At 41.3% G+C, this 12,352-nt stretch overlaps 1 protein-coding gene across 6 annotated transcripts in view; it reads right to left on the bottom strand.

Moving 5' to 3' along the window:
* Positions 1 to 12,352, bottom strand: part of LOC121636690 (plexin-A1-like) — a 190,814-nt gene that overhangs the window by 103,901 nt on the left and 74,561 nt on the right. For all 6 annotated transcript variants that reach the window (XM_041980425.1, XM_041980427.1, XM_041980426.1 and 3 more), the window contains exon 4: positions 3,283 to 3,423. In XM_041980425.1, the coding sequence (XP_041836359.1) occupies positions 3,283 to 3,423 (141 nt within the window). The remainder of the gene's footprint in view (positions 1 to 3,282; positions 3,424 to 12,352) is intronic.

Below are 12,352 nucleotides of genomic sequence, written 5' to 3'. Positions count from 1 at the left end.
AGGTGTACAAACAAACAGAAACAACAGCAGCTGCTGCATCAAATACAGTCACAGTTTTCTACCTTTTTTGAATATACAACATAAGAGGAAATTATCTGAAGATGAGAAGTCTTGACTGAGCAGAGACACAGCAAAAGTTTCAAAAAGCAGCTTCAAAAAGATAATTCTAGGTAATAACTTTTTGTGAAGCTTGATAACACTAACAAAGTGAGGGGACATGAGTGAGGCAGTGTGTATGTGTGGAAAGTTTGGAGGTGAGTAAAAGGATTCCTGTCCATTCCGAGATTTAAAAAATATCAAAGGGTGCAGATCTAACCCACCAAATCTGCAAATGTGCCTAAAAACCAACAAGTAGGGAGAAGACACAAACACATACAGTGACAGTAAAAAAAAATCTAAATCTTCTGTAATAACAAACTGCCTCATCAAACACACACACACAGCAAGCCCTCCTCTCCTGCTGTCATATCCTCCATTGATAATAATGACAATGATGAATATAGCTGGAACCGAGCGACTCATAAATCACAGGCTTTGCCCCCCAACTCTGACTCACCGCCTGGGTTCCATTTGTGTGCAAGTGTGTGTGGGTGTGGGCAAGGAAAGCAGGGTGGGGGACTTGTCGTGGACTACGCATCAGTGGATATGTCCACTGACACCTTAATGTGCTTGGCTTGTCTGAGAAACTCCCGCAGGCAACCAGATACACATACAAACACACACACATATGGCTACTACTAGCACAGAGGCAAAGGGGAAAAGAGGAGCATGCAAAATAACTAGTGTGTGTGTGTGTGTGTGTATTACTGTATCATCATCTTCTAATTCAAAGCCAGCACCATACCCCTGCTCCTCTTTTCCTTCCTCTTCCTCTCATCTTCCCATCATTGTCTCAGCTCTACAATTTTCTACCAGTGCCTCCCTTTAAGAAATCGACATGTGTGTGTGCGTGTATATGTGTGTGTGTGGTGGTGGTGGTGGGTGGTGGTGGGGGGGGCACCACCACAATAGTGGGAGATCATTAAAATATGGGAATGGGATCAGTAGAAGGCATTTTAGAGGGGAGGGCTCAATTTGGGCTTAGATAGAAACATGGGAGTGTGTGTGTGTGTGTGTGTGTGTATGTGGAGCAGCTGAAATGAGGATTTTAAAAAGTAGGGATGGGGAGAAAGGGGTAGGGGTGCATAGTGGGATAAATGGAGGGCAGAAGATCAAGATGAGGGTAGGATGGAGGGTGAGAGAAGGGAATTGCACCCTCTAGTCATTAGTGCTGGAAAGGGGGGTTTAACTTGAAGGTCTGGCAACCGTAGCACCTCATTCTGCTTAACCCAAGCCTGCTAACCATTAATGGGGATCAAACACACAGCTAGTTGAAGTGGTATGTATTGTGTGTGTGTGAGTGAGTGAGAGAGAGAAAAAGAGAAACAGAGAGAAATAGGCAATATGTGTGTGTGTGTGTGTGTGTGTGTGTGTGTTGTAGTGAGTGGGGGGGGGGGGGGTGTCCTTGAATGTGAGGAGCTGTGTGGGTGTGAATTAAGCTTCATTCTAGGGTCCATAAGTGACTGTATATGTATCTGTGTGTGTGCTTGAACAACTGTTCTCCTAGCTTTCACCAATCACACACCTACAAGAAATGATCCACACTAAAAGATGTCACACTACGGTGCACCCCCCCACTGGTGTACATGCTGTGTCAAAGTGTGCTGCTGGCATCTGACACCTTGCTACAAACTTAATAAGGTGAGGTGTGTGCGAAAGTTAACAGGGAGCTAATGCTACTTGGAAATGCTGGGTCTACAGACAAGATCCATGTTCATGCATTGCATAATATGGAAGTCAAGATCCTGTGATGCTCACTTTACCTAACACAATTCAACAGCTTTGTACAGTATATGAGGAGGTTCTTCGTCTTATCAGCAGATAGTTTATTTGTAGTAAGCCTGTGTTGGTGTTCACTTGACAAATTCTACTTAAATTTCATTTCTGGCCTCAGAAAAGTCTGACTTTAAGATTAATTTCATCCCTCTTCTGGAGCAATTTCATGACAACAATGTGCCAGAAGTCAGTTCAGTGTGTAATGTTACGTTCTTACATACATCAGTGGTAACCATCAACAAAATTATGCAAAAAAAAAATGCTTCTGACTGTATGACTGTGTATTAAATGGTCTGTATTATCTAGGAGTGGTAACTAAAACTAAATATTTAGTCATAACTATTAAGTATTTAACTAATGAACAAAAAAGAAAAGCAGCAAACATTGCAGATTACTCGGGCTTTGGTTTAGCAAACTACACAATCACCACCTCAAAACCCTTTCATGGAACAGAACTCATGCTTTTTTAATGTAACAGCCAGTTTTAGATCAGGTATATACAGTCAAATTCACATCATGTTTAACTCACTTTCCTGTCTCCCCCTCCCTGAACCTCTGCTGCTTTCACTCACTGCACTAATGAGACAGAAAAACGAGGGGAGCAGCTGGGCTTGGGGAGCGACACAGATTCAACATGCTCCACCTTCACACCTCCACACCCCCAATCCCTTCCTCCCTGCATCTCACCATCAAAGTAGAACAGCCTTCACCAGCGGTGAGGCTGGTAATGACCAGATGAACACACACTCACACACACACACACACATACGCACCACATGTGACCTATAACACTCCCTGTACGTCTGCATGTGTGTAATGTCTTGATTATGAGCAAAGCGCCACAGTGACGTGTAGCTGCAGTGAATGTGTTTTGCTGTGAAATTAAATCCAGTAGAGATGTGTTCTGTAGTGATTGTGCAGTGAGCAGGAAGGTTAAGGTACACACAAGTAACAGCTGATGGGGTGAGGTCTACTGTGGGTGGTTGGGATTGTGACTGCTGTGGGGGAACTGATGCTTCAGACTTGCATCAACAATAAAACTAGAAGCACTTGGAGAGCGCCGACTTCTACCAAGACTGTCTTTTTTTTTTTCCAGTGATCCGGATCACCCCAAAAATTTAATCACATGTTCCTTATTCCATTTCTGACATTTCCTGAAAATTTAATCAAAATCTGTCCATAACTTTTTTGAGCTATGTTGCTAACAGTCACACCAGCATCACCAAATACATTACAGCCGCCATGGGGAAGGTAATTATGTGTGTTAGAATATGCATGCATGAGCTCTGCCATCTATCTCCAGATCCCAGCTTTACAGGAAGATTTCCTGTATTTACTATATTATGTGCATGCAGGAGATTTAGTGACTGTGTGTTTTAATTAGTGTATCACCAACAGTGAACTGACCTGTCTGTCCGTCAGGGTGTAGATGTACTGCTGGTCCGGGCTGAACAGCATGTCTCTCAATAGGGGACTTCCTCCCTCGCTTACAGTCACCTTCTCATACAGCACTGCTGGACGATTGGGGCTCACAGAGTTCACCAGTATCTACAGGGAAAGGCAGGAAGAATTACATTTACATGTGCACTGTGATAAGGCAAACAGATGAAATTACACTGCAACACATTTCATTCACACAACTCACATACACAGAGTAAAATGACACTGCATCTTTTCCACTGATCCCAAAATTAGTAAGGCTTTAGCCTCTATAGAAATAGATGGTGCATGTTTGTTTATTTTAGTTGTTATAGTTGTAGGCCGCATGACGCAATAATCAAAACTGTTGAACGAGGCAGAAAGCACTTGCGCTACAGAGCTGTGTAAATGACTTAATTGAATGGTTGTGTTAACAGCAGTATTGAATATAGTATAATTATTGTGAGCACAGACATGATTATAGAGGTAGATGCTTAGAAAGTAAAATCATTGACAGGATAATGGTGTTAACACGACTTTAACGTTGAGCTCTCTATTTTGCACATGAGAGAATGAATGAAAAAAACTTGGTGAAAACAAACCATTGACACAAAAAAAGCTATGTAAATGTACAGTGTGGTCGGGTATTAAAACAGAAAGAATGTGGGTTTGGATAAAACCTAATCACCTATCTGTGGACACACAGAACTATTTAGCTTGGAGAACTTGTACCTATTGACACGTGTGCCGACGCTCAAATTTTACTTGTGAGCTTCCACAAATAATTTGCCAAGATATGGAACGTAATGGTGCAGATACAAGATAGGAGATTGGCTGGCTGGGATGGCTGTGAGCCAAAGTCGCCTCAGCAGCAAATGGAAAGTGCAGAGCGACAGGGAGGGGGGCGGTAAAGTAGCGGCTCTCCATTACTGAGCTTTGTAGACTCGCACTGCTATCAGCCAACAGTGACAGGGGAAGGACAGCAGGCAATGACTAGCTGGAAAATGATCCTGGACACAGACACACACATAGACAAATAGGATGACATCCAGAAAGATGAAAAATGATAAAATGAAAAGACACAGACAAGAGATAGACATGCATGCTTATACTGTATGTATTTTAATATGTACATGCACACAGAGACAGAAAGAGACTCATGGCTGAATGCTGAAAATACACACTTTGTGATGGAAGAATTTATTTACAATCTCACCAAAAGAACCAGAGGCAACAATCCTATTATCTCTCACTGCTCGTATGTGTGAGTGAGAGAGAGATGCAGAGATAGTGAAAGAGCTCATAAGGCTGTGATAAAGCATTGAAGATGAGAGGAAATATGGATGTTATTATCTAGATAATGGGCCTGTAAACAAAGGATACATTTTATTCACGGATGACTCACATCTAGATGTGAAATGCACAACACCAACACACATCGCCACGGATTTTAAGTCCAGACAACAATGATATGAAAAATTGCAGCTGACACGCACAGAAGTAAAAGAAAAGCTTTCGTCCTGTTAACTCCCAGCATCGTTTTCTTTCTTTTCAAGTCCACTGGCTAGTGACCAGTCCAAGCCTGGACTTGTTTTGCACATAAAAACAGATAAGACAAAAGCCAGCCTTTGTGTCAGCTTTTCTAACTTCTGTCTGCGTCCATCTGTTTGTCAGTCTGGGCTTACTTTTGTCTGAAAAATACCCCAATTACAAACCAGTCTCTTCATATTTTAATTTGCTTTGTCCCTCATGCGTTTCAATATCATTCTAATCTAAATTCGATTTTTCCTTTTAGTTATAGTCCATACCTTTGTCTCACCCCGTCGCTGAGGTTTAGCCATTAGAAAAAACATGCAAAAATGACCAAAAAGACCAAAAATAGGACATAGTGTAAGTTGAGAGTGGATGATTTGTAAAAATGCCTGGTAATAAATTGCTTAAATAAATTAATTCATTAGTCTCTGAAGCCAAGACCGGCCTGAGAAAGCAGGAAGAGAACAAGAGTATGGGATATATAAAGTGAGCGGAGAGATGGAAGAATGGATGGATGAGACACTTAAAGAACATCTAATCAAATCACACTGAGTGACTGTGCCTGGGAATTACTCGTACAATCTTTTAACGAGGTTAATGTAGGGAGGCTTTAGATTTAGAAGGATTTAAAGCGAGTTGAAGTACTAAGTGTGTATAAATATATGTGCAAAAGTATGCTTACATGTAAGCTTGCATACCAGTGTCCAATTATCTACAAGCTCCTGTAGTGTCTTTATGTGCCAAAGTCTGTTTGAAAATCACAGCTTTATGCTTATATCTATGTGCATGCATAACTCTGTTAATACAAGAAATCAATGCAATAGTCAGTAATGACAAGAGAAGCTGCTGTTTTATTGTTTCCCTGTGTACTGCTTTACTTTTTACTAAGTGTTTGATGGATGGATTCACAGAATGATGCTGTGCTTGTGTTTTCTGGAGAATTACCAACTCTACTTCCTTGCCAATGTATAATGTAACATTAACAGACTTTAAACACATTAGAGGCACTGACATAAGTTAAGAGGCAGAACAGGATGAAGAAGATGCATCAATGAGATTAACTAAGAGGAAAAACAAAGGAGCAAAAGCTGCAGGGAGATAAATAAACAGCAGGTAAAAATATATTTTTTTGATCTGGCATAAAATTTTAGGATGATATTTGATGTTTCAGGTGGTGTTTCTGCTATCGTTGTGGACTTACAATCCAGAAAACAAGTGAAATTTAATATAAATGATTGACAGAACTTTAAACCAACTTCAGCTGCAGCAATTATTAAAGGGCCCATTTCTAACTTTCCCAAACATCCCCAAGGATGTCATTACCATCCTCGTCTTGTTATTGGAGTACAAAAACCTTTCATATTCCCTGAATGAGAAAACATGACTGCTACCACACTATCTAACAACATACCGTCCCACTATGAGGCATTCCCAACTACCACCCATCATCCTCCTCCTGAAACATCCAGCATTTATTTCTCATTTGAAGTTTGAGCATTAACATCTCCCTCAGTCTGCCGATCCACCAAAAAGCCCCCAGTGCTGGGTTTTTATCTGTGCCAGGCAGGCCTGGTTAGCTCTGATAGAAACACTGGATAGCTGGCTGGTGATAGGGAGGCTGGGGGGATGAGAATGAAGAAGCTCCGCGATAAGACAGTGGCACGTCAATGAAAATGATGCCTGTCATAGCCGCAAGTTACAACTGAGGGAGCCTGTGTAAATTTCAGAGATGTTATGGTATGGATGTATTAAAGGATGAAAGGAAAAAAGAGCGAGGGAGAAAAGAAAAGGCTGGAAGGGAGGGAGACATGAAATGTCTGAAAGAGCAGGAGCAAAAACTTTATTCAGAGAAGCACTACCTGTAGCAAACTGTTGCTTAAAGCTGTGAATGTAGTAAATGCAGAAGAGGAGGGGAGAAAAATTATGATAAGAGGAAATAAGAAGGGACTGATATGCTCCGTGACTATGAATTGGAAGCACATGGAATGGAAGAGAATGGTCCAGGTGATCCCAGGTCTGTCTGAGAACCGTAAAACTCCTGCAAGAGCAGAGCTTAGGTAATGGCTCTGACATTTCGAAGCAGCATGTGGACATAAAGCACACTGGGCTCACTAATAGCATGTAAGAACAGACACACAAGAACAGACACCACAAGCACATACATCACTTTCAAAAAAAGGGGTAAACCTGACAAACTATGTGCAACCATGCATAATAGCAGCAGGCCCCACATTCCTGCCTTTGATGTAAAGGGAGCCCCCAAGTGAATGTGCATGTGTATGTTTAGGGGGCCCAGTTGCAGTGGGGAATTCAGCTCTACTCTCTCCAGAACAAAAGGAAATTAAAAAAAATATAAAGAGGGTGATGACCAGGAGAAAAAAAGCTGCCAGAGTCCCACAATCAGTGGAAGTGATGAAGAGATGGAAGGAGTGAAGAACGTAACATCACACAATGAACTGCCTCATGGTCATGAAATTGCTCCAGAAGAGTGATGAAATTAATCTTAAAGTCAGATTTTTCTGAGGCCAGGAATGAAATTTAAGAAGAATTTGTCAAGTGAACATCAACACAGGCTTACTACAAATAAACCTCATCTGCTGATTATATGGATCCAAATACAAATTCTCATACAACAGCCTGATTACACTATATTGGGTTTTCTGGATATTACCTGCCCAAAGGCATCTTCTTGCAAATAGTTTTTTTTTTATCTCCAACACTGGCATTCTGATAAAGGGTTGAAATCACCCCTTTTCCTATCATATTCTAAGTGTAGCAGCATTAGGTTTGCAAAGTAATACAAATTTATCAGCTGTTCCTGAAAAGGAGCATATGGTCTAAGAAACTTCAGAAAACCCACATTTTTCTTTTGTTGAGGGGTCATGTAGGTGTGATTCTGGTTTCTACTAGTAGTGAAGGAGGACAGGATTGCTGAGGGAGCACTGGGCACTTGAAACAATGCTCTAAACACCCAAACATGTAATGCTTGTGAGAGACCACCTCCTCAGTATATGAGAGCATGTTTTGATGGAATAGGTTGTAGGAGGCACAAGGGGATTCTGTCACGGAGCTGTGTGCACACATGTATCTGTTGGCTGGCAGTCAGAAGAGCAGATGGACCATCACACATGAGTGACTGATTGCCCCAATGTATGTATGGGGCAAATCCCCCACTACCACCACACACACACACACACGTATACACTATTTCCAGCCGACACATTGAGGAGCTTAGAGTAAACCTTACCCATATGTGGGTCAGACAGTCAGATACCAAACAGCCTCTCCTTCAAGAGAACCATGACAGACAAAGAGCTATGGTGACAATGATGGAAGAGGCATGCCCTCAAACACATATGCATCCACACACACACACACACACACACACACACACACACACACACACACACACACACACACACACACACACACACTGTGGAATGTCAGCCTTAACAAACGGCTGGTTTATTTTAAGTCTGGACAGAAGAGCAAATGCAAACATGAAATTTTATTTAAAAATATCCAAAGTTTATTGGTACAAAATGCAAGCAATTGTAAGAGAATAAGCTAAATGAATCACTGCTTACCTGTTGATATTACTTCATTCATACATAATTCATAATATCAACAGGTAAGTAATGACTACTAGTAGTAAAAACTCTGATAGCTGTTTACAAACTTAATAGTCTAAATAATCTAGATTAGGGAAGAGAGGAAAGGAGAGGGGTATGATGGAAAAATAAAAAATAAAAAGCCCATAACAAGCAGGAGCTTAAGGAAATAATAATAATAAAATAAAAAACTCAGGCACACCTTTCAGTCTTCCATACAACACACTATACAATTAGGGGCTCATCCATCACTGTCACCAGTCTTAAAATAAATCTACCTCTGAAAAGTTATTTCATTTTATCTTTTTCTAATTTTCTAATGGCATAATAATGTAATGATAAATGCTCAAAAATTTGTCATAGTGAACTGAGACTTGATTAAAATATAAAATAACCTCACGGTCAACTTACACCACAATGCAGATTTTTCCAGGACCTTGCTGCACCTGACACATTCAATCACTGATGCCAAGGCTGTCATGAAGCACTCATCAATGAGTTCAGAGATGTGGCTCTGTAATCTGCTCTATTCTTTCATATCATGTTACTTGCAATGCCAACTCTTAATGACTGCCTTTGAGATTCATCCGCATGTCTACACCACAGTTATTCATGTGTGAGTTTGTGGCCTTTCACCAGCAGTGCTCACAAAAGGTCACACACTCATGCGTGCACAGCCACAGCTGCAGAAACATGTAACAGGCTGTGGAGGAAGACGAGGGCCTGAGCTACACATGGTATAATTCTCCCAGCGCACATAGAAGCATACAACACAGTGTAAACATGCTGGAAGAAAGTGAGCAGCTTTAACAGCAAATTAAACCTATTCATCACTGTTAAGGCCTTTTAATCCTCATGCTCGCTGAAATTAAAAGACCTTGTCATTGCGCTCTTCCTCTATCTCTTCCTGTGCATCCTCTCCCTCTCTCACATCCACTCCTGCTTCAGTTTCATCTTCCCATCTCTACCTTTTCTTCCTTCCTTCCTCTCTCCCTCAGAATTAAATGCCTTTAGCAAGCAGTCGCCAGATAAGTATGTGTAGCGAGTTGCTAGACACGGCACAGCGGCAGCATTTCATCTTCCAACCATCACTAAATCACACTAACTCAATCATCAGCATGGAGTTACGCACACACACACACTCAGCTGGGAGTGTGAAAAGTGCTGCTTCTAGAGAGGTGCTTTACTATGACTGATTTTATCAGCCGTCTTGCAAACGGGGGAAGAAATTGCACCACAACATTATCATATACAATAAGATGAGGCTTGGAGATAGAGCTTTCCAATTGAATACCTTTTTAGTGTCGCCATTCAAATGAGAAAAGACCTCTTATGATGATGTGCAATACAAATCCCTTATGGGATATCTCAACAGAAACAATATTGCACATTTACATCAAAGACTGCTGAGAAGATATTCATGTTAAAGACATAACACACACACATTAAGACTAGATTTAATATGTGTATGGTTATGGGTTCATGCATATAAGAATGTCAACCTGTCATATGACTCCTGCGGTAACACTGGACGGCTGCAGAGCCTCCAAGCCGTTGAGAAAGAGAGAAAGCTAAGCTAACAAGCTGCTCACCGCCAGCCTTATCAGACACAGGAAGGTGGGAAACTAAACAAAGATTTGGAAGAGAGCTTAATGCAACGAAGGGGGACCAATGCAATCACACACCAAGTGTGTATGTGGCTTTGTAGAAAGAACTGGAGCACATACAAACACAGGAAGAGATCGGCTTGGGAGTAGTGTTTGCATTGTGTGTGTGACTGGGAGCAGGGGAGGCTGTGTTTGTATGAAACAAAAGTGTGTGTGCGCACAAAGTGTGCGAGACAGTTGAATCAATTTGCATGTGAAGCAAAGTGCTTGTGTGCAATACAAACAAAAGCAATGCAGTTGTGCACAGTTACTCAACATCAGCCACAATTTCAAGGGATTGATTAAAAGCTTGAGAAAACAAACATTAAACACACACAAACACACACATTCCTACTCTTTATGTGAAACTATGTAGCACCGCTTGACCCACCATTTACTGACTAGATCAGCCATTCACTGGGATTACAGCGAATGGGACCTCATCTTTAACTGTAATTACCAAGCCAGGTGTGTGTGTGTGTGTGTTGCCTTCCTGTGGGAGAGCCAAAGTGATTACATGGCCACTGGTGCCTCTAATAACATCTTTTAGGGGGAGTGAGAAAGAGAAAGGGTGAGTTGTGGGGCAGATGAGTGATTTCCATCTTTCTTGGGAGAGCCCACAGTTACGGGGAGGAAATTCTACGATGGTTTAGATGTGGGGCTGTTTTGACTTTGCTGTCATTTAAGAGTGTCTGCTCGCGAGTGTATGTGTGCAGATGTTTGTAATAGATGTAACACAAGAGGCTAATGGGAGCCCATCCAAAACCACACCTCACAGTAATGTGTGCCAAACCATTCCTGGCCACAAATGCCAGCCTCTCTTCAGCCCCATTTTATTTCTCCATCCTTCCCTCTGTTCATTTTGCTTCACCCTCTGCCTGAAAGTACTTCTGAGAAAACTACTTTCCTGACTTTAATCTTCTTTCTCTTCTTCTATATTTTGGTTTTGACACTTTTCTTTTCTCCTTAATCTGCTTCTTTTCCTGTAAATGCTTTCTCCACTCTCTTTCCAAACTACAAACAAAAGAGTTGAAGTTAAACTCTTTTTGGGCTTGCACCCACCACAAAACAGCTGTGACAATGACAGAGAGAGAGAGAGAGAGCGAGAGAGAGAGAGAGAGAGAGAGAGAGAGGTGGGGGGGAGTTGATATCAACAAACTCAAAATGAGCACAAGTCACAAACAGGGAGAAACCAGTGAAAGCATACCATCAGCTGGTGGCAGAGAAGATGTTTTAAATTAAGAGGAAAGTTGCTGGGAACATTAGGAAGTTTGGTGGCTTAAATAAGAGATTTTGAGAGAAATAACACACACATAAACACACAGAGAAAATGTCTGGCATTTATAATGAATGCTGTGTTTAAAATGAGCTTTTATAGTGTGGTTAACAATGATTTACAGCTGCGGTCGACACTGTATTTGCACACTGAGTGGCAGTTGGACACTTCTGAGCTTTTCTTGGTGCATTTTCTTTTTCTTCTTGTCTAGTGTATCATATATCCACGGAGACAAATGCTCATCACACTTCACCCATTTCACGGGTCACAAATTGAGGACCACGAGTGTTTAGTATTTGGTAGTCATCAGCACTGTAGTTTAATTTGTTACAGTTTGCTAAAGTTAAAATTGCATGAACAGGGTCATTTGAATGGATGCATTTGTATTTGAGTCTACAGGTGGTGGATTTGAAAAGTAAATGTTGCTTTTTCAAACGTTTTTAAAATATTGATTTATTTAAAGTACAATCATTTCAGCGCTTTATTTGATTCACACTGATGAGAGATGCCTGGAGATCATGTTGTCATAGTTATTGCCAAACGTTCTCTCACTGTATAACAAGGTCAAAGGAAGTTGGGTTGACACATGGCGTAATGTGTGTATGTGTGTGTGCTGTAACTGGTTTCCACAGAGGATAACAGGGGCCACATTATAGACATGACCACCCTAATTCTGCTCTTGCACCATCTCCTGCCTCACCAAATATTTAACCGTTTTGTGTGTCTGGGTCCTACGTGTTCTTGTGCCTTGAAAAAAGTGCACATGTGTGCACTCGCACCAGTTGTGTCTTATCCACTAACACACTTCATATCTCAGGGAGGAGCTGGAAAGACATTGGCATAGCAACCTCAAAACAATTACCACAGTATGGAGCTAAGAAGGAAGTGAAAGGAGGGTGTGAGTGGAGAGTCTAACACATTACAGGGCAGTGTCAGGGAGGGGGCATTGGGAAAAATTAACTTTGGGTTAGAGTCAAAAGCACAAAAAATAT

This window comes from Melanotaenia boesemani, chromosome 3, assembly GCF_017639745.1.
Source record: "Melanotaenia boesemani isolate fMelBoe1 chromosome 3, fMelBoe1.pri, whole genome shotgun sequence".
In the NCBI taxonomy this organism is placed as follows: Eukaryota; Metazoa; Chordata; class Actinopteri; order Atheriniformes; family Melanotaeniidae; genus Melanotaenia; species Melanotaenia boesemani.
Note: the sequence above shows the minus strand (reverse complement) of the source record. Positions and strands in the feature narration are given on the sequence as shown.